Genomic DNA, 23,189 nt, shown 5'->3' with positions numbered 1-23,189 from the left:
GCATAAAAGATAACTTCAAACAACTTTTTTCAATAAGATGAATGTAAGCATGGCAATTTAAAAAGTGTATTTTATGCATTATTCACAAAGCTGTGAGAAACTGACTATACTGTTTTATGTAAACATGGATATATATTCAAAACACTTTTATTTACTGTATTGAAAAGGCATAATACTAAATGTATAAACAAGTAGCTGTTTAAACTATATTAAACAATTTAAATATTTAAACAAGTTATAAGCAAAGAAAGTAATGTCATACAAGTGTTACAAAAATAATGACTTTAAAAAAGTTAAATAAGGAATTTAATTTACAATTAGTATTTTGCTTATTTCTTTTCAGAACAAGGAATGTAGAATAGAGATTTTAGAATAATTATTAGTTTAAAACAGTTTTCTGGTGTGTTATATAACAGTAAGCAAATGTGTGAGAGCCAATTTGCTGTGTTTACATAACTTTTTTTAAATATTTACAGTTCATGAAATTTCAAAGATTTTACTGTTGACTTTTTCACTGTTATTATCACTAATATGTTTAATGTTTACTAACATTTTCTATCACCATCCTTACCTGTGATAAGTCCATTTGGCTGTTTTGGAGGTTGCCAGTGAAGATTTACAACTGAAGGATCATCTTCAGAAGGTACAAGAGTAAGATCCCGAGGTGGAGAAGAGGGAGCTACAGAGAAATGACAGATAACACTGTGTAATTTCTTTGGGTATAGTATTTAAAAAGTACAATATTCAAACACATTAAAATTTTAACAAGTTACCTGATAAATCTGTAATTACCACTTTGTATCATGTTGCAATGACAGAAGTAGTACAGTTTCTTAATGTAAAGAAGAATGAATATCTAAACAAGCTTATCAACATATCTAACCACTACGTTTCAATGAAATGTTTTTAAACTTCCAAACTTTTACATCATGATTAATAACAATATATTCTGATTAATATAACAACAAGTATGGGGTCAAATATAAAATCTACAAATACAGATAAACATTTATCTTGTGGCTGGTTTATTTATTAGTTTAAGCTCTTTGAAAATTTAACTAAAAGGTAACATAATTTTTGTTATCATAATTTGTTCACTAGACAGATTGTTTTTCCCTCATGGATCACTAAATTTAGCAAAAACTTCAGAAATCATAGCTAACACACTATTATTCTGAAACAAGAAGAAGCATAACAACTTGAAATAATATTTTTTCAAGTTAGGTAAACTTCAACACCTAGTTACATAATGGAAATGGTATTTAAAAATTCGGCATAAGTCAGTTTAATTTATACATAAATCACCTCTTCATCATTTCAAAAATAACTAAATACATCTAAATCATGAAAGTGCAAGAGTTGTAGTATCTTGTATACAAATGTGTTCAATACTGCATTAGTAAAAAAATAAAATTGTACATAAAACACAAAAAACTCAAAATTTAATTAACATGGAAATTCTATCCAGGAATGGATTAAAAATGTGATAAAATGCTCAACCAAGCTAGTGGTACTGACAAATTTTGAGAAATTTATAAAGTCAAAAAACCAAAATTTCATGACAACCCATCACTTATATACAAAGAGAATATGTGCATTTGAGTTGTTACTTTCAATTTTCATAAACCAGACTGTACCTTCTTATGACAACAAAAGAACTGCATAGGCGAGGAAATTACAAAATGCAAAATATAGTAATGGTGAAAAACTCATCAAATTAAAATAATTTTATTGGTAAACATGAAAACAACGTTTTAGGTAATAGTCCTTCATTGGGTTTCCATTTATAATAAAACTGCAAACTAAACTCTTCTATTAACAGTTTTATTCTCACTGGAAACCTGATGAAGGGCTGTTGCCTGGTTGTTTTCATGTTTACCAATAAAATTATTTCAGTTTGGCGAGTTTTCACCATTACTATATTTTCTATTTTCCATTTTGTACCTCTTATGATTCATGTTGAAACTATTATTGATCATATAGTACGGATGTCAAGGACTGACCAGGAAAAATGTGGCAATAAAACATGTTTTAAAGTTAAAACTTTGATACATAAGTATAATACTTGAAATTCATTTTTTGTTAACATTTGACAAAAATGGTTTAGGCCCTCTCCTCTTTAATTTCGTGTTTCACACATACCTGCTTCTTGTGTAGTATTAAAAGCAGTCATACTCCAGGTACTTTCCTGTTGTCCTAGGATCACCTTAACAGAAAACTCATATTGTGTGTTTGGCTTTAGGTCATCAATCATACAGTTTAAATCAGTAGAATTATAAAATCTGGACTTGGCATGAGCATCATATGTAAATGGTGTGTAACGAACAGTGTAGAAGCGGTTGTCTGAAATTATCTGGTTTCGAGGAAGAGTTGTGTCAGTCCAATAGAGTACAACAGTTGTTGGAGAAAGAACAATGGCCTTTAGACCAACAGGTGGCAGCATTGGAATTAGTGGTTCAGGTGCTGTGTTGAATAAGGAATGATGAGTGAGATTATGCAAGTTTCAAATTACGGAACTATTTCATATATAACTTTTATAATTAACAAAAAAAGAATCCCCTCACTACTAAATTTAACATACATCCAAACTAAAAAAAACTAGCATTTTTCTACAGCACAACAACTCATTATTAATATATAATTCAGGAATGGTTTTAGATCAGTATTTTGTTTTTATATAAATAAACAGTCAAGTTTTTACTGAACACAATGTTTACATAATTTCTCTAATGCATGATACAAAAAAATTCAGAGATTTTCAAGATATATTCACATGAAATATTACTGTGATTATAATAGTAAAATCAAATTGAAACATTGGACTTCATGCATACTGTGTAAATACTTTTTCAAATAATAATCACTACCAGTTTATGCATTTACTTAGGTAGAAAAGACATAAAGGTAACACTCTGATTAACAAAACACAATAATAAAAGATAAAAGTATATATTTGATCTATTTTCAAACAATTTTGAATTTTTTAAGATACAGTAATAATTTCCTTACTAATGGTTTATCAGTTGGGCTCTTCTGGTCTCTCTGAGGTTTAAAACTCTATAAAAACTAATAAATTCCACTTGGGAATATAGTTGGGACATTTATTGTTATGTTTTTCTAATTTTGTAACATTAAATTGAAATCTGTTACAAACACAATGCAGTAACACCTTTGCTTTCTATTAGATAAACTTAATAAAAATAACCTGTTTTTGTAAATGATTCAATGACTCTCAGACGTTTGTATGGTCTTAGAATTGTTATTAATAAATTTTTTGTGGCTGACTAAATGACATCCATAAAAAATGGTATTTCATTAAAACCTATTGAAAAAACACTTTTAAGCATATTTACAAGTGTTTATGCATGTGATTAATGATTTTCAGCAGCAAAGAAGTGAACCACAGGAAATACTTTTTTTAATATAATGATGATACAGAATTGAAATAACTAAGATTTAAATACAATAGAAATTTATAACAAATAAAATATTACCAGACAGGAAATATAACATAGTAATTTAAATATTACTAGCTAGCCACATGAATGGCAAATAAGCTTTGTAACTTATAGCTTAATCTAAACTATCATATATTCATGTTTATAGTTTAAGATTCTCTGCTTTTCTCTAAACTTTGAGAGCCCAGTACTTACTGCTTTTCACATGAGTTCTGACTGTTTCATAAATTGGTCTGCCATCTCCAACTTGGTTGAAGGCTCTCAGACTGATGACATATTCTGATGAGGGCTCTGAAAAAATAATATATAGAGATAGTTCATATTCTATTAGAAAAATAAAATATTATTATAAAAAAAGTACACAAGTAATCAAATTATCACAATAATTTTTAACAAACAACTTACTGTTAAGCGATGAGAAAGTAATAAAACTCATAAACAATTATATTAAAAAAAATTGAACACAAAAACTATTGTAAAAGTCAAACTCTAACAAAAGAACTGTAAAATTAGGTTAGGTTAAGTATTTTTTGTGTACATACGAAGATTTTCAATGGTGTAATGACGTTGTTTGCCATTAAGAACTTTGGTGTACACATCGGGAAAACCAACACCCCAACCAATGGTGTAGCCCCTAATCATGATGTTTTGGTTACGAGGAGGAGTCCAACTAACAAATATTGATGTAGCACTTGGCCGTGCCCTGAGGCTCTTAGGTCGGTCCGGTACATTAGATTCTGTTCCAAACAATGCATACAATAATAATCAAAAAATATATATATCTGCTACTCAAAAGTTTTCAACAAGTAAGTCAAATCAGATAAAAACTCATCACTCCAATATAAACAGACTGACAGATAAGTTAGTCAGGAGAGAAATGGACAGATGGAACTGAAAAACAATAAGTGTACGAGTTATTTTATAATTCTGATTACAATCAATTTAACTCCACTAATATTTTTTCAAGTATATGTACCCATTAATAAAGTCTCAGTTATACAACTAAATACTAGTAATACCAAGTTTTTACTTTTCAAAGTGCTGTCTATCATACAGTTAAGACATATTCATTTACAATGAATCAGTTTTCTTACCATCTAGATCATTTTCATATGTATCAACAGTAAACCACTGTGTTGATGGTCCACTACCATTTACAGAGAGAGCTGAAATCTTGACACTATAGCGGCCTCCTCGTTCCAAATCTGAGGGCAAAAATAAATCTAATATTTATCCAAAAAGAATGACAGCAATAAACTGACTCAAAAACAATAATGAGTAGAAATTAATTTTACAATCAACAGACCTATATCTGAAAAAATCTCTGAAGTATCAGGAGCACTTCAAATAAACACTCATATGTCTTTGAATGTCTTATGAACTTTTTTAATATCTACAATACAGAAGTTATAAGTTGAAAATTAAAATTAGCTGACCACTTATATGTGTCATTAGAAACATGGCTCTCAAAATTATTTAGTTATTACTAAGTCAAAAATAGAGTTGCATGACCACAGTTAACTTATTTCTGAGTAGAATCTTAAGGGGGGACTTTTAACCCCCTTCATTAGCCTTTGTTTACTCCTATTGCATAGATAATATGAAGTAATAACTACAAAAATAGTTATCAATATTTATGTATGATACCTTTGAAATTTCAAACAAAAAGTGAGCTGAAAATATTTCTTTCACTAATAAACATACAATCTACTCAGATTTCTTTTTTGTGACCTTACACTAATAATAAAATGTTATATTAAATTATTTGTTGTTCAGTACTGTTATTTCTCGTTATATTATAGTCCTTTTATATTGAACAATATAACAGCCTTTCATCTATATGAATATCAAAATATCTTTTATTATCTGAAAAACACTTCTTACTGAAAACTAATAACATGTTAATTTTTTAAAGACATGTAACTGGATTTTAATGATTACCTGTTAAAGCATAAAGCCTTCTGTTACCATCAGTAGTCACAGTTTCACCACGTCGGCTTCCTCTCACTTTATAACGAATTTTATATCCAGTAATAATTCCATTCCTAGTCTCTTTAGGAGGGGGTTCCCATCGAACAATTAAACTCTATAAGTAATTGACAAAATAATTTTAAACAATTATATTGGTGTGATGAAAATATAACAACATGATATCACACTTCAATACAGGTGAAAAAAATTAATATTCGAGTGAAATTTCTAACACTTTCACAGATTACTCTGAATTTACAAATTTAACTGTAAATAAAACTGTAATCAAATCATTTATCTTGAACAACAAAATATATAATTTTACAACTTACTGTGGAACTAGAGGCCTCCACAGAGACATTTTGTGGTGTTTCACTTGGTGCTAGAAATTTATAAAATATTATACATGAAACATTAATTATAGAAGGAAAACCAACTTACGTAACTTTAGTATAAAGTTTAGAGGGCATACGTTAATGCATGTTAATAAATGATGTCTAGAAACCTCAATAAGGAATGAAAAAGGTTTTAAAAGTGATTTTCTTTCAACTTCTTTTTTCATTAAAAAAATTACAATCCCAAAACAAAAATTAGGAGAAAACATGTATATATATATAAATGCATGTGTGTGTAATTTTTCTTAGATACATTATTATTATCCCTTTAACTAAGTGTCATAGTAACAAAATAATAAAAAAACTGTCTTTTAATGATACTGAATTGAACATAGCCTTAGAAAAACTGAACAATCTTTAGAATTATATCATAAAAAGAAATATCATTCTATGTTCTTAATAAATTATCACCAAAGCAATCTTCTAACACTGTTACAGGATATGTGAGGTTTTTCCATTAATAATGATCTAAATGTAATAAGAAATATCATTGTATGTTCTTGATAAATTATCACCAAAGCAATCTTCTAACATTGTTACAGGATATGCAAGTTTTTTCCATTAATAATGATCTAAATGTAATAAGAAATATCATTGTATGTTCTTGATAAATTATCACCAAAGCAATCTTCTAACATTGTTACAGGATATGCAAGTTTTTTCATTAATAATGATCCAAATGTAATAAGAAATATCATGATCTTTTACAGGTGGAGTCCTATAATAATTTCTGAAGAAAACACTACAGAAGTGAAATCTAACATGTGTAGTTACATCAGAAGATAAAAGTTGTAAATTAGTACAATATGATTCTAATGCTCCTCTGCAGGATGAACTAAGTAATACTCATGCTTTTTAAAAAAAATTTTGGAATAATGTTCCGACTGAATATTATTTCTAAAGTTTAAGAATACTAAGATGAATTTCTTACTGTCTGAATATGTCCGAGCTGACACCTCATTAGTGCTTACACCTGGCCCATTTTGGTTAATGGCTACTACCCAAAAGCTATACTCTGTAAACTTTTTCAGGTGTCTGATAATGTAGTTGGTTTCAGTGGTGGTGATTTGATGCTCGGTGGAAGTTCCAGCTTCCATGTAGTAAAGTTTGTACTTATCTATTGGGCCATTACGTTTGTCAGGGGCATGCCACTGAATTTTAATGGAAGTAGGTGAAGTAGACAGTGCACGCAAGTTCTGTGGAGGACCTGGAACATGCACTATTAAAAAGGTAAGTGATGAATGATTACTTCTAAAGAATATATATATTTCACTGTAGCTGTTCAATGTTAATAACAAATTATAAAAAATTCATATTTACACACTATCACTTATTACTAAACCACTTTCTCAAATACACATTACACCTTTATCTAATTCTTAAATTGAATTGTCTATATTGAGCTTAAATAGAAAGATATTTATCTGATAATGAATGCATAATTTTTCTAAGTTTATAATATGTTTCTTAATGTTGCTCCTGTTAGAATTGTGCAAACAATGCCAAAATATGATGCCTTTAATAAGTATCATTATATGATGAGCAGACAAATTGTAATACTATAATTCCTCACATACTTTGTTTTACTAGAAACTGGTGCACATTATGAAGCAATTAGTATTAAAATTCCAAGTTTACCATTTTATCTTTATTAATCAGATTAATATTCTACCTCTCTGAATATTTGAACCTAATCAGGATTCTTTTTCAAATTATATGAAACACTGTGGCTTATTTATCTTATGTGGTTTAGCATTTAATTGAATTAAACAATAAAAGTGGTCAAGAATGTGATTTATGAAGAAGAATTTGTAATAACTTCAAATTACAAATAGCTAATTTTGATACAGAAAACTTAAGATCATACTAGACCACCATGACCTGTTGGGTCAACCACTATTCAGAGGTTAAGAAGAATTCAAGCTAATTTCAATATTGCACCGAAATGTAGGTTTATTTTGAGATAATTGAATTAAATATTTCAATCCATTCGTGTTATTCATAATTCAAGAAAAGATATTTGATTGTTGATCAGGAATAAAAGGAAAGACCATTTCATTTTTCAAAAAAGTGAAGTAAGAAGTTTCGTAAAGAGCGTGAACGGTAGTGTGAATGATTTTTTGACTGAGAAAATAAGCAAACAAACAATCTCAGAGTTTTAGTAGTATATAGATAGATTCTTCAATATCTTGTTTTTGTCATCTTATGCCTTTTAATGCAGATGAGAACATTGACAGGGAAATAATATAATAGCCAATGCTCGGCGAGAGGTTTTTGTTTATAAAATTTTGTTGTTGTTCTCAACTTTATTTTTATTTTATTACCTCGTCTCCTAGTTACTATTTGCAAATAGTCAATAATATTGTAGGTCCATTTTATTGTTGTTCTTTTTACGTGCTGTTATAACACATTTTCATCTCATCATTTAACTTCTGTTGTGCATATATTGTTGTATAGAAGATATTTTAAAGTGATTCATCAGGTGGAAAACAAAGTTTTATAATAATGGAATGTACAAAAAGTGACCCCAAAAATGGTGCTAACTCAGTAACCTGTGGCCCGATTTTAACAAAACTTGTTTTATTCTTTTTGTATTCTCATTTCATCACAAATATGGTGCTATTGTGCACTGTTTTTGCTGTATTTAATTACAGACAAGCACACAAACAAACAATCTCAGAGTTTTAGTAGTATATTGATAGAACAATAACGTATATCAACCTGTTCTTGATGTTCCCAGCACAGAAACAAATAATTACTTGATGATTTTGTAAACATTGAGCTAAAATACTGTTCCATGAAAAAGGCTGTTCAGGACAAAAATAAGTAAAATTAAAAACTACAATCTAGATCTATAATAATACACAATTACTAAACAAATAGATATTGATAAACTGTTATCACTAGGTAACTACATCAGCCAAACTATTTTCACTGGATGACACACAATCATTACCTAGCTACCTGATGGGATATTATTACTAGCCAACTACATGTTGTCAACAGAGAAGTCCAAGGTTCATATGGTGTTGAGATTGTGATGTGTGCCAACTGCTTGCCACTAGTGCACAATGGGCAATTTGATGTATTCTGAAGCATTTTGAGACAGAAATTGATATGAATTACCTTGATGATCAATAAATTTTACCAATAAGTGGCCACTTCTGGCTCAATCACAACTGATTGCATTTACAAATTAGAAAATGTGAGTTTCTCTAGCCTTACTTGAGATTTTATACTTGTGAATGACTATCATGCTCAGTTCATGAGACTTGGAATATATATACCAAACTATTACCAACTAGCTATATCACATGAAATAATCATTAGTAAACTACTTATTGCATAACTGACAGGACATAATTACGAGCCAACAGCCTGTAACTAAACTATTACCAACTAGTTACTTGATAGGACATAATTACTAGCCAATTACCTATTGCCAAACTAATAAAAATTAACTACCTGAGTGGGCGTAATCATTAGCTAACTTTCTCCTATAAAATCGTTACTGGACAGCACTACACTAAACTTTAACAATAATGTATTATTACATCTTTAGTTAAGTTCCTTGCTAATATCAAAATATAGAAATTTAACCCTTTTTATCTATATTAAAAACACATTTCAAAACATAGATTATCTGATAGCTTTTGCTTAATACAGATATAGTTCCTTAATTGTTATTGCACAATTCTTATCTCACTGTTCTGCAAAATCAATATTTTATCCTGTTTCTCTATTTAACAATTAATGTTTGGAAAATGTCAAATGCAAAAAACAAAAAAGTTAAACATATATGTATGACTGAAATAAATAAAACATCAAATACACTTTTTTTTATGTAAACTTGCCTTCAGCTTGTGTTTCAACTCTAATCTCATCAGAGCTACTTCCTGGTCCATGTTGATTGTAGGCAATAATGCGAAAAATGTATTGTGTGGAAGGACGAAGACCCTGAATGCTGACTTCTTGTAACCGGGATTTGGTTGTATTCACTACCCTCTCTCTAAAATATACAATATTTAAAATAAATTACATTCTAATCATAATCTGTCTAGTAAATATTTATTCTCTTACCACAGATTATTTGATGAATGATTATCAAAAATATATTCTAAATTGAGTTTGACTCTACAACTACGTCCTATCTCTCCATAGAGATAAATAAAATACATTGCAATGTGAATTTCAGTGTATCAGTTACTTTCCTTCTCTATAATGAAAAATGAGCAAAAAATACGAAAAAGTAAATATCTCAGTGAGTTTCTTTCTACTACTGCACCGTTATGATATACAAAGAATAATTATTGTATGTTCCAATTAGAGTTCAGTTTCATTCTTTTTTATCTCTGTACTATACAATAAGAAACTAAAGTACTGTCATACCTGAATTTGACATAATTCTTTAAAATACACAATTAGAATAGTCCAAGGTTCAGTTAAATACAATACTTTCTTCATAGAGTTTCAAGTTATGTGAGTCTATCCAAAGCATGTTTATATACACTCATCATTCTTTAGAATACAAGTTTTATAATTCTCCTTAATCAAACAACATATTTAAAATTGCCAACTATTATATGATTAAATATGAAAATCTCTTTAAAACAGTCTCCCAAAGTATTCTTCTCAATTGTTTTTTTCAGAGGAATGTTCATTAAATTGAAGGAAAAAATTACATCTGTTTCTATTCACACAGTAAAGATTTAAAACATTTATAATATTATAGAATTTGTTTGTTTGTAGTTAAGCACAAAGCTACACAATGAGTTATCTGTGCTCTGCCCACCACAGGTATGGAAATCTGGTTCTGGTGGTACAAGTCTACAGAAACATCACTGTGCCACTGGGGGCAATATTATAGAGAAAAAAAATAGCTTCAAAGAATTAAGTCATCAAATATTCTAAATATCCTACCTGCTTGAGCCTTCTTCTTTATAATAAACTGAGTATGCAGTAATCAAGCCATTTGTAAGAGCTGGTTCTTGCCATGACAGAGTAACAAATCGTGTGGACACAATAACAGCAGTTACTCTTTGAGGACTGGTAGGCACTTCCTTTTGAAGTGGTTGGTCACCTATAACGTCCATGTGAGGGATAGTTACAGATGTGTGGGTAGTAGGGGTAGGGCGGGGTGAGTCTTTTCATATCACAAGTCACCATACAGAATTTATAGAATTTGACAGATTATTTTGGATTCCATTGAGAAAAATAGTCATAGAAAAAGAGAGATTAAAATAGTGAAAGACAAAAATAGTGAAAAAGAAATTATTAAAAACAACAACATTCAAAGCCACAATAATGTCAGTTTATAGGTTAGGCAGGGTGCAGGAAAATGGACGAAAAACAAGCAAAATAAATATGTTTTTAAATGCAAAAAAATTACATGCATAAATGTAGTAATGCATGCTAAACACACATATGCATCCTTAATATTTAATAAACTTAGATAAAATTCCGATTTGTTTCTTTACAGTATTCAATAATGGAATGATGCTTTCAAAAATTTTACAAATACCAGTACTCTCATTTGTTACTATAAAAATACTGTAAAAAAAAAATACAAAAAATTACAAGCTTTGCACCTTTATAAACTTATCTACTGCTTTTAAGCACTCTAAAGGATTAAAAGTGCATATTACATATAAAATTGTATTTGTAATTTTATAAAAATACATAATATGTGAATGAAAAACATTTCCAAAATAATTTACTGAACTGATTGTCTCAGTCACAAATGGCTCTCAAGCATTTGAGTTAAACCAGCCAAACATACAACAAACATGACTACAGAAGTTGACATTTAATTGATGTTCTAAAAAAATTAAATTAAAAAGCAACATAACATCATTAATCAATTAAATAATTTCACAGCTTTAAAATGTTTATCACAAAGTATTATTTTTTGCTTTTTTCAATTGTGTAATATATGTTGCATGATTTAGATATATGGAGATGATTAAACAGCCTGAAAACACAAAAGGATGTCTATGAAAGGTTGAAAGATGGTAATATAAATAAGTAATTGGTTTTGAACCGACACATTAAAAATTAAAGTTTAACCTTCTGGTAAATCTACCATGCAAAAACTAAAGTTCACAACCAACATACTCTAATGGCATTTTAATAATGAGGACTCTTGGATATATTTCTTTTAGATGAAATATCAGATGGTTAGATCCAAAACACGTGCACAGGTACTATGGTTGTAAAATCTGAATTCTGATAATTTCTTTTTAGTTGATCCTAATATTTTAGTTTTCTTTCTCTCACAACATTGTATATAACACTACTTATGCTATAACTTGTAACAGTCTAACTCTCCTTAGCCTATAGACATTTTTCAAAGGTAATAATAAAATAATATATTTTAAAGTCACTACATTCTTGTTTTATTAGTATTTGTGAATGCTTTAAGGATGAATCAAGAAATAAAATACCTGCTGCTACTTTTTATTTTACTGCTATTGCAGTGAATTAGCAAGCAAAAGTCGATCTGGATAAAACTTAAATCTGATACCTTTTGTTCCCATTGGTATTACAAGACTGGTGTTAAACAAACAGGGTTAGCAAAGTTTCAGTATTAACAGTTTTTCATTTTATTGTCTTTAATACTCTTCAAAGTAATCATATGAGTAAAGGATAACATGAAAAATTACTAGCATAAACCGGTCCCTTAAAAGTACATCAAGAAGCTGAATTAATCTTAAAAAAAAAAGAATATAATGTTAATGGCCATTTTGTTTTATCAGTAATAAATTTCATTTCCTTATGATGTACATTCATATTTAATAACTTAGCTATCTTTCTATAAAGAAAATTTGATCTAACATTTTATTTCATAGTGTTTGTTCTTTAAGATTCTACTTCATGTATAAATTCTTTTACTTATAATTAACTATATGAATGTAAGTTTGAAAAGAAAAATACACAGAGAACAAAAAAATAAAGTAAGCATCAAACCATAAGTAAAACATATTTACTTGGATCCAAAATGATAAGCTGGGCAGAAGCCTGGATATTTCCTGCTGGATTTCTTCCGACACATTGGTAAATTCCTTGATCAGAACGAACAAGTCCCAAGATGCGAAGGTTGTAACCATTTACTATTTGGAAATATTCACTTTGTATAATAAGTTCCCCATTCTTGATCCACTGCACAGTTGCTTCAGGTTGCCCATAGATCTCACATTCAAATTCTACGTCTTCTTTCTCATAAGCATACCTATTGTGTGGTTTCTTGATGAACTTGGGAGGAACTACAAAGAAAAGATGGAAATATTCAAATATTTTCTTCAAATATATACTCTAATCCAACTATTTTACAAGAAAAGCATAAATTTTATTACATAAGAAAAAGCAGGTAGCATCAATAGCTTAACAAAACATAAAGTTAAACATTAACAAGATCACAGCACTGTAAGAGAAGTTATTGGTGGAATATATATATGAAAATTAAAATGCCTAACAGAGCTTTTGTACGATATTTGAGAAAAAGGATGGTTCAAAATGTTTTTTGATGTGATATTTAAAGAGAGTAAATATTCCAAAGGTCATATATTGCATACTAAGTGTTGAGAAAAAATATCATTAAGTTACTTTTGGTCAAACTTTAAATTTATAGTCCAATAATTCCTATTTTCCAACAAATACGCAATCCAATATGTAAAAGATAAATTACGGTCCAGTTAAGATAGGTTTAGTTTTCTAAAGACTGACTGACTTATGGAATGAGTTTCTGTCAGCAGTAATGGAGATTAGCACTTTAGAAAAGTTTGAGAGAGAAATTTAAAATTTTTACTTTTCTCAAAAGTAGATGTGGAAAGACCTTGATGACTATGTGTTATAAGGGTTATGCCATTGAGTTATTTAATAATAAGTTAAATTTATTCAAAAATCAAATTTTAGACATGGCCCCTAAATCCATGCTAAAAGCTACAATACCTGAAATCACTGTAAGTTTAGGCCAGTGGTTTTTTGAATAACATGTATATAGTTTCATCATCAAATTTTTGTTTGTTTGTTCGAAGTTAAGCACAAAGCTACACAATGGGCTATCTGTGCTCTGCCCACCACAGGTATTGAAACCCGTATTATAGTGTTGTAAGTCTGCAGACATGCTGCTGTGCCACTAGGGGGACCAAATTTTTATAAAAAATTAATAAGATTAAAGCCACAATATCACATATCAAGAAGTTACTATCTTGCTTTGAAATGATTTTATGGTCATCAAAGAAGTGTAAATATGAATGCATTATTTATTTCACTTTTAAATAAGATTATTACTTTATCTTCTAGAATTAATACTTTTGCATATGTCTCATTATAATGAACACAAATCATAAATAATGCCTTTAATACAAGTGGTAAATTATAGGAAATTTAAATTCCACAAAACCTAACAAGTTTGAAATATTAGTGGAAATGTGTTTTTAAGTAAAGAATTATTGGTGCTATTATAGCATGTAATCTACACAGATACTATCATCACCACCATTTTAATTTTTGTTTTTTTTTGCAATTGGCACCAGTTATTATAAATAATGCTTTTAAACTAATAAAGTACAAAATATCATTACATAACGTTTTTTGGGCAAATATAATTGAAATGAAATAAGTTCCAACAATCAAAACTAGCACAATTATAACCTAAATGGGAGGTACTCTTTTGGAACATGCAACTTATTACATAATTATTATTTGCTGAACAAAAACATGGATAGATATAAGTCATTTAGCAAGAAATTATGTTTTAGTGAATCATTAAAATGGTGATGATGATAGTATCTTTGTAGACTGCACGCTATAGTGGCAAATAATTATCACTAAATAAATGTCTTTTCTATATTTGTTATTTTAAAAGATAAGTTTAAACTAATTACCTTGTACTTCTATTGTTGCTGAAACATCTTTTGAATCAATATGATTTTCTGCTCGACACATATAGATACCCTCATCATCTTCTTGAATATTTCTTATTTCTAAACTCCCTACACCAAGTACTTTGAAGCGATTCTCAAATTTTCTACTGAAGTAACAAAAACACACACTAAGATTCTACTTCAGTTACTTTGAACTATAGAAATAAACCCATTATAAACTAAACTATCTAAAAAAAAAGACAAAGAAGCACAGGTGACAAGTTGCCAGCATTAAACAGTTGTCCTTCACACTTTGAACATTACATGTTTACCAATTTTATTAATCAAGACCAAACCTACATTAACAGTAATGTCTAATGAATTCAATAGCCTAGATCTAATATTGTGGAATTATAATTGGTTAATGAATGTACGTTGCAAGAACAGTTCAAGTTTTGATCTTCTTTCATTTTAAATATGGAAGAATTACAGATGACTTGATTTAAGTATTCAAAATTGGAAGTGGGTCAGGAAATATCTTGTGCTTCTACTGATACTGCCATATTATTTGGATCAATGTTATTATCTTTAACAACACCTCAGCTCTTCTTAGATGTGTTTTATCCCTAAACTCTCAATATCAGTTAGCTAGTAACACATGGGTAAAGTGTGTATAGATAAACAGTGAATTAACAGAGAATCAATGATTCTTTTAGACCAAACACAGCAATACTGTGAGTAGGTTTGATTCTCTTACTACAGATAATATATCAATCAGTATGTTAGGTAGAGTGCTGAAGCAGGCTACTAGACTGATATCTGGTTTAAGTAATTTGAACAATGAGGATTTGAACATACAGAATTGAGAAAATAAATACAATTGTATGTTTCACAAATATTTCATTTATTACTACCTTTTATTTGTCAGTAAGTAAGAGCAAAGGAACAGAAGGCTATTTTATTCATTAAAATCACTCTGCTCTTAACAAAACCAAACCAAGTGTAGCTTTCACATCTGGTTCTTTAAACTAACAATACACCATATCATCAGAAAAAAAAATCATCCTTTAAGTTTAGAATTAAAAACAGAAAAATAATTGTGCCAAAGAACAGGTCTAGACCTAGACTTTCAGAGCTTAAACTTATTACTTTTAATATTCAGGTTCACATTTCCTTCCTGTAAGTTTAACCACTTAAACACAAAACCCATAGGCATATTATGTAAAACATGTACATCAAGCTACTTCTAGCTACTATATGCTTAAAAAAAAAGTTGCTTTTACGAGCAAAACTATCTAGTTACATACAAGCTTAAGCTGGTGGTTTATGTAGTGTTATCCATGTGCATAATGATGCTTCAGATTTACCATACGTTGTTAGCACGGGAGGAAACTTAGGTGTGTTGTATACTTGAGGTGATGATGTGAGTCATACAGTAACACGGGAGTCTTTTTTTTAATTAAGAAAATATTGTGTGAATCCAGGTAAAGGATCCTGTGTCTTGTTAGTTCAATTCTAAAACCCTCAGCCCCACAGCACTACTATAAAATTCCAATCATGGAGTCAAGTTATATGTTTAGCATCCTTATCCATTACAACAAAACATGCTAGACTATATACTTTAGACACTTATCTATTTTGTTTAGTGTTTTATTGTTTGTTCTTGTGTTCCTTTAAACAAAAATCTTACAAACAGTCATCAAAATAAATTAATGGAATGAATCATCAATTTAATGGCAATAGTTAAGACTAAAAACAAAAATAGGACCATGATCTGTGGTTTGGTTTTTACTAACTATTATTATAAATTATTCATATTTAGGTAATAGTTCTTGGAACAAAATATAATACCTTTGTATTAAACACATTACTATTCATGAAAGAAGTCACTTACTTCATTTCAATAGTGACACCATTTTTTAACCAGGTGATATGAGGTTGAGGATTACCATTAGCTGCACAGTCTAGTGTAACATTTGATCCTTCGGTAACTATTGTGTTTTTTGGAGTGACAATGAATTCAGGACTCTTTGTTTTATAAGATTCAACTGAAAAAAATCATAAAATCAGTATTGGAAACAATTTATATTTTGTTAATTAACATAACAAGCAAACAATTATACAGAAAGTTTGAATACAAAAGAGAAGGAAGTTCTATGACTGGTGTTTACAATTTATATTTTAATGATACTAAATGCTTTTTATGATGGTTATTAATCCTATCTTAACATTCACTTTCTTAAGAGTGTGTGTGTGTGTGCGTTTTCTTATAGCAAAGCCACATCAGGCTATCTGCTGTGTCCACCGAGGGGAATCGAACCCCTGATTTTAGCATTGTAAGTCTGAAGACTTACTGCTGTTCCATCGAGGGACTTTTCTTATATTCACTTGTTAGAATGTAGCTTAGCCTGTCTCTTCAAAATCTTAAACTTGTGTTCTTTCATCCTATTGTCTGCAGAATACAGCACAAGGAAATCAAAAGTCCTTATTCTATCAACCCCCTGGATAATCTTGTAAACTTCAGTTAGATCACCTCTTACTCTTTCTGGAGAGAAAATGAGAAATATGAGATAACTCTTTTTATATCCAAAATCATCCCAGCAGTCCTCTGAACACGTTCCATTAAGCCAATGTATAGTATATGAAATTATATTGCATATTTGCTGTAGGTTCACTGCCACTTTACAAGAGTTCCAGTATGGGAATTCATGATTTCTTAAAAATTAAATGGTGGACTTAAAAATTTACTTGTCTGAAGGGATGGGGATGGGAGCACAAAGCTACACAAGGGCTATCTGCACTAGCAATCCCTAATTTAGCAGTGTAAGACTACAGGGAAGGCAGCTAGTCATCACCACCCACCGCCAACTCTTGGGCTACTCTTTTACCAACAAATAGTGGGATTGACCATCACATTATAATGCCCCCACGTCTGATAAGGCAAGCATGTTTGGTGGAACGGGGATTCGAACCCACGACCCTCAAATTGGAAGACAAGCGGCCTAACCACCTGGTCATGCCGGGCCGGGGGGGGGGGATACCGTTTGAATATAAAAAACAATCCATTGTTGTCACTATGTTATGTAACAAAACATTCTTTAATAATGAGGTATTTTGGTCATGGATCATGTTTCAGGAATTCCCACAAAGATATTAAATTAAAAAATGAAGCCACATTGACCATCCATAATTATTATCAAATAGCAAATCTAAAACATCTAAGGCAGCATTTTTCAACCAATGCGTCATAATCGGGTATCCAAAATATGTGAAAGTATTGCAAACAGACTTTGAAAATATCTAATAGTTTATCTATTTATTTAGTTTATTTTTAATTAAGCACAAAGCTACACAATGAGCTATCTGTGCTCTGCCCACCACGGGTATCAAAACCCGGGTTCTAGCATTGTTAGTCCTCAGACACACCACTGTGCCACTGGGGGGCGTTTTTATTTAGTAAGTCATATGTTTTTGTACTAAAGCTATTTATTGAGTTGGAACTGGCCATCAATATTTACAAATGCAGCAACCTTACTTGGTAAACTAACACAGACAAGTACATACTTTTTTACTCAAAATGGTAAGCTCCTCCTAAGACCAGACTTGCAAGCAGCCTTCCAGTCCTTTAAAACATTACAACTGCTCGATTGCAAAGCCCCACAGTGATAAAGTGCAAACAGACTGCCCACAAGAGACTTATCCCCCTTGTTCTTTTTCATTCAAAAAGAATATGCTGCCCAAGATAACAGCAGCTTTTACTTAGTCTTGGAAAATTACATGTTATACAACTATGTTATGCAAAACATTTTTAATATTTGGTGAGGAAATAAACTAAAGTATGTATACACTACCCTAAACTAATTTATGACTAAAATCAAAACTCTCTTATATATAGATATATAAAAAAAGCTATGAACAAAAGCCTTACAATAATCTAGACTAACTGATAATGATCCTTCAGCACTGATTCTATATTTGTCTATGTTTGATGCATTGCACCGATATCCCCCTTCATCTGCAACATTCACAGCTTTGATTTCAAGAGCACCACTTGGCAGGACTAGCATGCGTGAAGAATTCATTTGTAATGGCTGATCATTCTTCTGCCATGAAACAGTAGCTGGAGGAATACCTTGAATAACACAAGGAAAATAAGCTGTTTGACCAGGAAACACAACCGTATCTTGGGGCTGCTCATCAAACCTGGGTAATGCTGAAAAAAAATTAAGATGAAAAGAAAACTGATATATTGAATGACATTTCAAACAAATTTTAATATTAAATACAAGTAACTGTATGAATGAATACAAATGATACCATCTTACAACTTTATAAGAATGAAATACCTCAGGTTTTATTAAAAGTTGCTTTCCCACTGAGTAAGAAAGTGGCTGTATCTTTCAGAATTTATAGGATTATTTTTGTTGGTTTATTTCAATGTGAACCATACATATAACAAATCTGTGTATAACTATAAATCTGAATAAATCATTATGTACATCTTTTGGCCTTGGTAGATATTCATAGTATGTTTTTCGTTCTTTTGAAATACAATGGTAATACTTTTTATAATTATTATCAATAGTAATTTCTTTATTTTTTTTACTGAAACTATTTATCTATGTATTTATATATTTACACTGTTTGTGAAAAACAAGAATACACTGCCTTAATAACCACAAAGTGGTCATTCCTGTAGAGAGAAATTGATAAATGTGAGTCATTTTGTTTCGATGAAAGGTGTTAAAGGTTCAGCAAGTGAATATACAGTTACATAAAATAGTTTGGGTATTTGGAACAGTATGTAGAACAAACTGTGTAACATTTGGTCAAAATAATTTGTCATCTATAATATATCAAGTGAAGTTCATTCCACTGGTTCCTGGAAATGACATTAGGAGTTATCATTGTAAATAAAAGAAAAAAAATTATAATTTCAAGATTGGCATTGTGATCTGTATAGTTAAATGAAGCAGTCTGAATTTGCCAACCAAAGTAGGGATTGAAAATTGTTTTAAAATCAATCCATCTGTTACCACTTTACTTGTTTGTGTACTTTTTATTGCAGCATTTATTTTGTTTTGGATACTTCATATAGCAATTCTACGAATAACCAATGATTCCTACTTTCTGAAAGTCGGTATTGAGCTGTCTTTGGCAGCACGGGGGCTGCTAAAAACAACTCCTTATACTTTCGATCTCTTATTGTAAAATCTGCATGTCTAACCAACCCCCCCCCCTACATCAACTTGCTCCTTAAAAACACACACACACAACTAATTATGGACCTACGGTGTTTTGTCAACTTGAATAACTGCAAATTTGTTTATTTTTTTTCCTTGTGGTGCATTTAATCCTTAGCCTAGTTGAAATCTAGGGTAGAAAGTTTGGTCTATGGTGACAAGATGTGGTAGCAGTGATATTTAATGCAGTCATGGCGGAACACTTTCAAGAAAATTATGTGCTCAGTATACTTTTGTATTTATGGCTAAAATTCCAGGTCTCTTTAAGTTTAACTGCTTTCTCAGTTTGGGTCTTTTTACATAATATATTGTTACGTATCTGCTTGTTTGATAATTTCCTGTAAAAATTCTTTCCGAGAAACTTCAGCGATACACGTCCTTTCTTAATTAAAACTAGTTTATTCTTTCTCGTTAAAAAACTTTGAAATACACTTAATTTGCACAGTTACTTTAAACTTAACTACTTTTACAAACACACGCTATAATTTACAGCGATTCACACACTTTACTTACGGTGCCTACTGCTCGCTTGACTCAATTAATTATTTTTCTTTAATCTATCTTCGGCTTATATACTAAAAAAGAGGGCGTCTAGCAAACGCTGGGACATTCGTGAGGTTGCCCGATCCTTCTAGAAACTCCAGAGTCGCGTGACTTCCGCTGTCGTAACAATATAGTAGCCCTTCTACTAAAATTTCGTTCGTCACATTAAATATGTATACTTTTTATTTAGAATGGCTTTATATATACAATGTTATTATAAGAATGGCTTATAATAACATCTGAACACTTGCTTATTTTTAACCATTTCACACAATTGCACTCTTGTTAACTCAGCAAAGCAGGAATTCAGCAGACAAACCTTGAAAAGACGCTATTTCGACATGCTAAAGGCGTCAAAAATGTCACTAAACATTTGTATAAAATTGAACAGAAAAAAATATATAATTCTATAGAAATTTTATGTATCCAGGATAGAAAAGTTTCGTTATGATGATGAGACACTCCTGAACTTATACATTATAGCATCTATATAATAAGACTTAGTGTGTGTCTATCATGTAACTCCTCCCAAACAGCTAGTCACACCGACTTCTGAATGGTACCTGACGAATCGTCTCGGTCCCGAGATTTACACAATGGTAAAACTTTTCACCTACACCGTTAGGGAACCCGAGCATTTCATGAAAACACGTTTACGGGAATTCCCCAAAAGCGGCTTCCAAATTTGGTATTGATTTACATTAGAGCACGTAAATAAATAGGCCTAGTGATTACTGTTCGTAATTTGGTTAAAGAAATTAAATTTGCATTATAGTGGCAATCATCATTAGACTGAAAAAGTGAAATATAGTAGTTCAAGCATTAAATTTGTATTATAGCGGCCCTGTAAATGTGGGTCATAGGCCCATGGGTCCACTTGTTAATATATATTCACTAAACAATGAAAATGTATTGCATTAACACTATTCAGCTGCTTTCGAGTGATTTTGTGACTATACAAATTGGCTTCTTTCTTTTAATATCACTGTTAGTAGTGTTACCACTAGTGAAATTCACTACATTTGTTGCTAGTCGTTTTGACATTTTTTTTGGTTCGCTAGGAAAATCCAAAAGTCACTAAGTTGTCAACACTGCATGTCAGTTACAAAAGCTACCGATACTGAGAAAAGTAACTCAATAGATGGCGATGCAACAGAATAAGCAAGTGATTGTAGGTGAACTATAAAACTAACGGTTTAACATAAGACATTTCAAAATATTAGTTTGAAAACTTAATACTAAATCATGAGTAATCATAGAGTCACCTTACATTAAAAGTAATGAACTGTAATGTTTAAAAATAAATCTAATGCACTTACATGCGACTTGAAGCTTTGCTGTCCGACTGACAATTGTACCAATTTCTTCAATACTTGCGAGGCATTGATAAAGACCTTCGTCAGGTCGTTCTGTGCGAGTATGATAAACACTACTAAAATATAAGGAACCATTTGACAAGACTGACCTGTGGATAAAAAACAAAATTCTGTTACTATAAATGTCGGTGTATTTATTAAAAGTTTAATTAAAATAAATAAACATATATAAGCTGCCGGCAAAAATATAGAATTCAAGTTTAAACTGATTTCATTGTTTCTATATTACGTTATATTTTACGTAAGAATCGCTGTCGGTGGCTCAAAGGTAAAACTGCAACCTTATAATACATAACGCTAAAAAAATCAAGGTTCGATACCCCCAGTAGACAGAGTGCAGACAACTCATTGTGTAGCTTTGAGGTTAACAATAAACAAAACTTAAGAAACAATATTTTTACTGTAAAATGCTCTTTCTTTGTGGTTTTGACTAACAATATAATTACTTTCTCAGGGAAATGAACTTAATTGTTTTAGAAATATATTATATGTTATATTCTAGTAGATATACGAAAGTATGTAATATCGAACTTCCAATTGCTACAAAACAATTCATAAGAAATTTCGATCTAAAAGCTATCATTTCAAAGTTCAGTCACCAATAGCATAAAAATGTGAGTCATATGGACAAAGAAGATCTATAAAACGAAAGTCCCCCTCCCAGAAGAAAAGAAAAAAAATTCAAACTCTAGAGGAGAGGAAGGCCCAATGTTGATTACCTTTCAAACATGGAAGATAAACCGAAACTATGATTTTGCTCTATAAATCCGCTATTTCTTGGGAGTAAATATAACAAAAACCTGAAAGTTTAGGTCTATAATGGTATTAAAAATGAAGATAAATACCTTAAGTTTATTTTAATAACGGGCTTAACCTTAAATTGTTTCAAAAAATGCTAGCTCTAAAGTGGTTAAGCGGTACGATAGAAATCAGGTTTCGATTTCCGCAGTGGGCAGAGCACAAGCAGTCCATTGTGTATTTTGTGCTTAAAAACAAACAAACAAACAAAAAGGTTAAAGATTAGACAAATGTGAATTCGCATTGACAGTAGTGAAAAGGGCGAATGACTACGTCCGACCCAATGAAATAAAGTTTATTTTCAATTGACTGGGCTCATTGGGCTACAAATCGATAGTGGCTCGGCATGGCCAGATGAGGGCGCTTGACTCGCAATCTTTGGGCTCGGGTTCGAATCCCCGTCCCACCAAACACGCTCGCCCTTTCAGCCGTGGCGGCGTTATAATGTGACAGTCGTTGGTAAAAGAATAGTCGAAGAGTTGACGGTGGGTGGTGATGACTAGCTAACTCCCCTGTAGTCTTTCACTGCTAAATTAGGGAC

General features: G+C 30.7%; 1 protein-coding gene across 1 annotated transcript in view; it reads right to left on the bottom strand.

The window, feature by feature from the left end:
- LOC106473495 (neogenin-like) overlaps positions 1–23,189 on the bottom strand; it is a 41,707-nt gene that overhangs the window by 12,552 nt on the left and 5,966 nt on the right. Inside the window, exons 3-17 of the mRNA XM_022403091.1 lie at positions 21,794–21,939; positions 18,617–18,901; positions 16,583–16,736; positions 14,710–14,855; positions 12,811–13,086; positions 10,745–10,967; positions 9,679–9,833; positions 6,756–7,043; positions 5,762–5,811; positions 5,400–5,544; positions 4,553–4,663; positions 4,001–4,195; positions 3,654–3,749; positions 2,143–2,463; positions 572–679 (exon numbers count right to left, since the gene is read on the bottom strand). Coding sequence (XP_022258799.1) covers positions 572–679; positions 2,143–2,463; positions 3,654–3,749; positions 4,001–4,195; positions 4,553–4,663; positions 5,400–5,544; positions 5,762–5,811; positions 6,756–7,043; positions 9,679–9,833; positions 10,745–10,967; positions 12,811–13,086; positions 14,710–14,855; positions 16,583–16,736; positions 18,617–18,901; positions 21,794–21,939 — 2,699 coding nt within the window. The remainder of the gene's footprint in view (positions 1–571; positions 680–2,142; positions 2,464–3,653; positions 3,750–4,000; positions 4,196–4,552; positions 4,664–5,399; positions 5,545–5,761; positions 5,812–6,755; positions 7,044–9,678; positions 9,834–10,744; positions 10,968–12,810; positions 13,087–14,709; positions 14,856–16,582; positions 16,737–18,616; positions 18,902–21,793; positions 21,940–23,189) is intronic.

This window comes from Limulus polyphemus, unplaced genomic scaffold (genome assembly GCF_000517525.1).
Source record: "Limulus polyphemus unplaced genomic scaffold, Limulus_polyphemus-2.1.2 Scaffold131, whole genome shotgun sequence".
NCBI lineage: Eukaryota > Metazoa > Arthropoda > Merostomata > Xiphosura > Limulidae > Limulus > Limulus polyphemus.
Note: the sequence above shows the minus strand (reverse complement) of the source record. Positions and strands in the feature narration are given on the sequence as shown.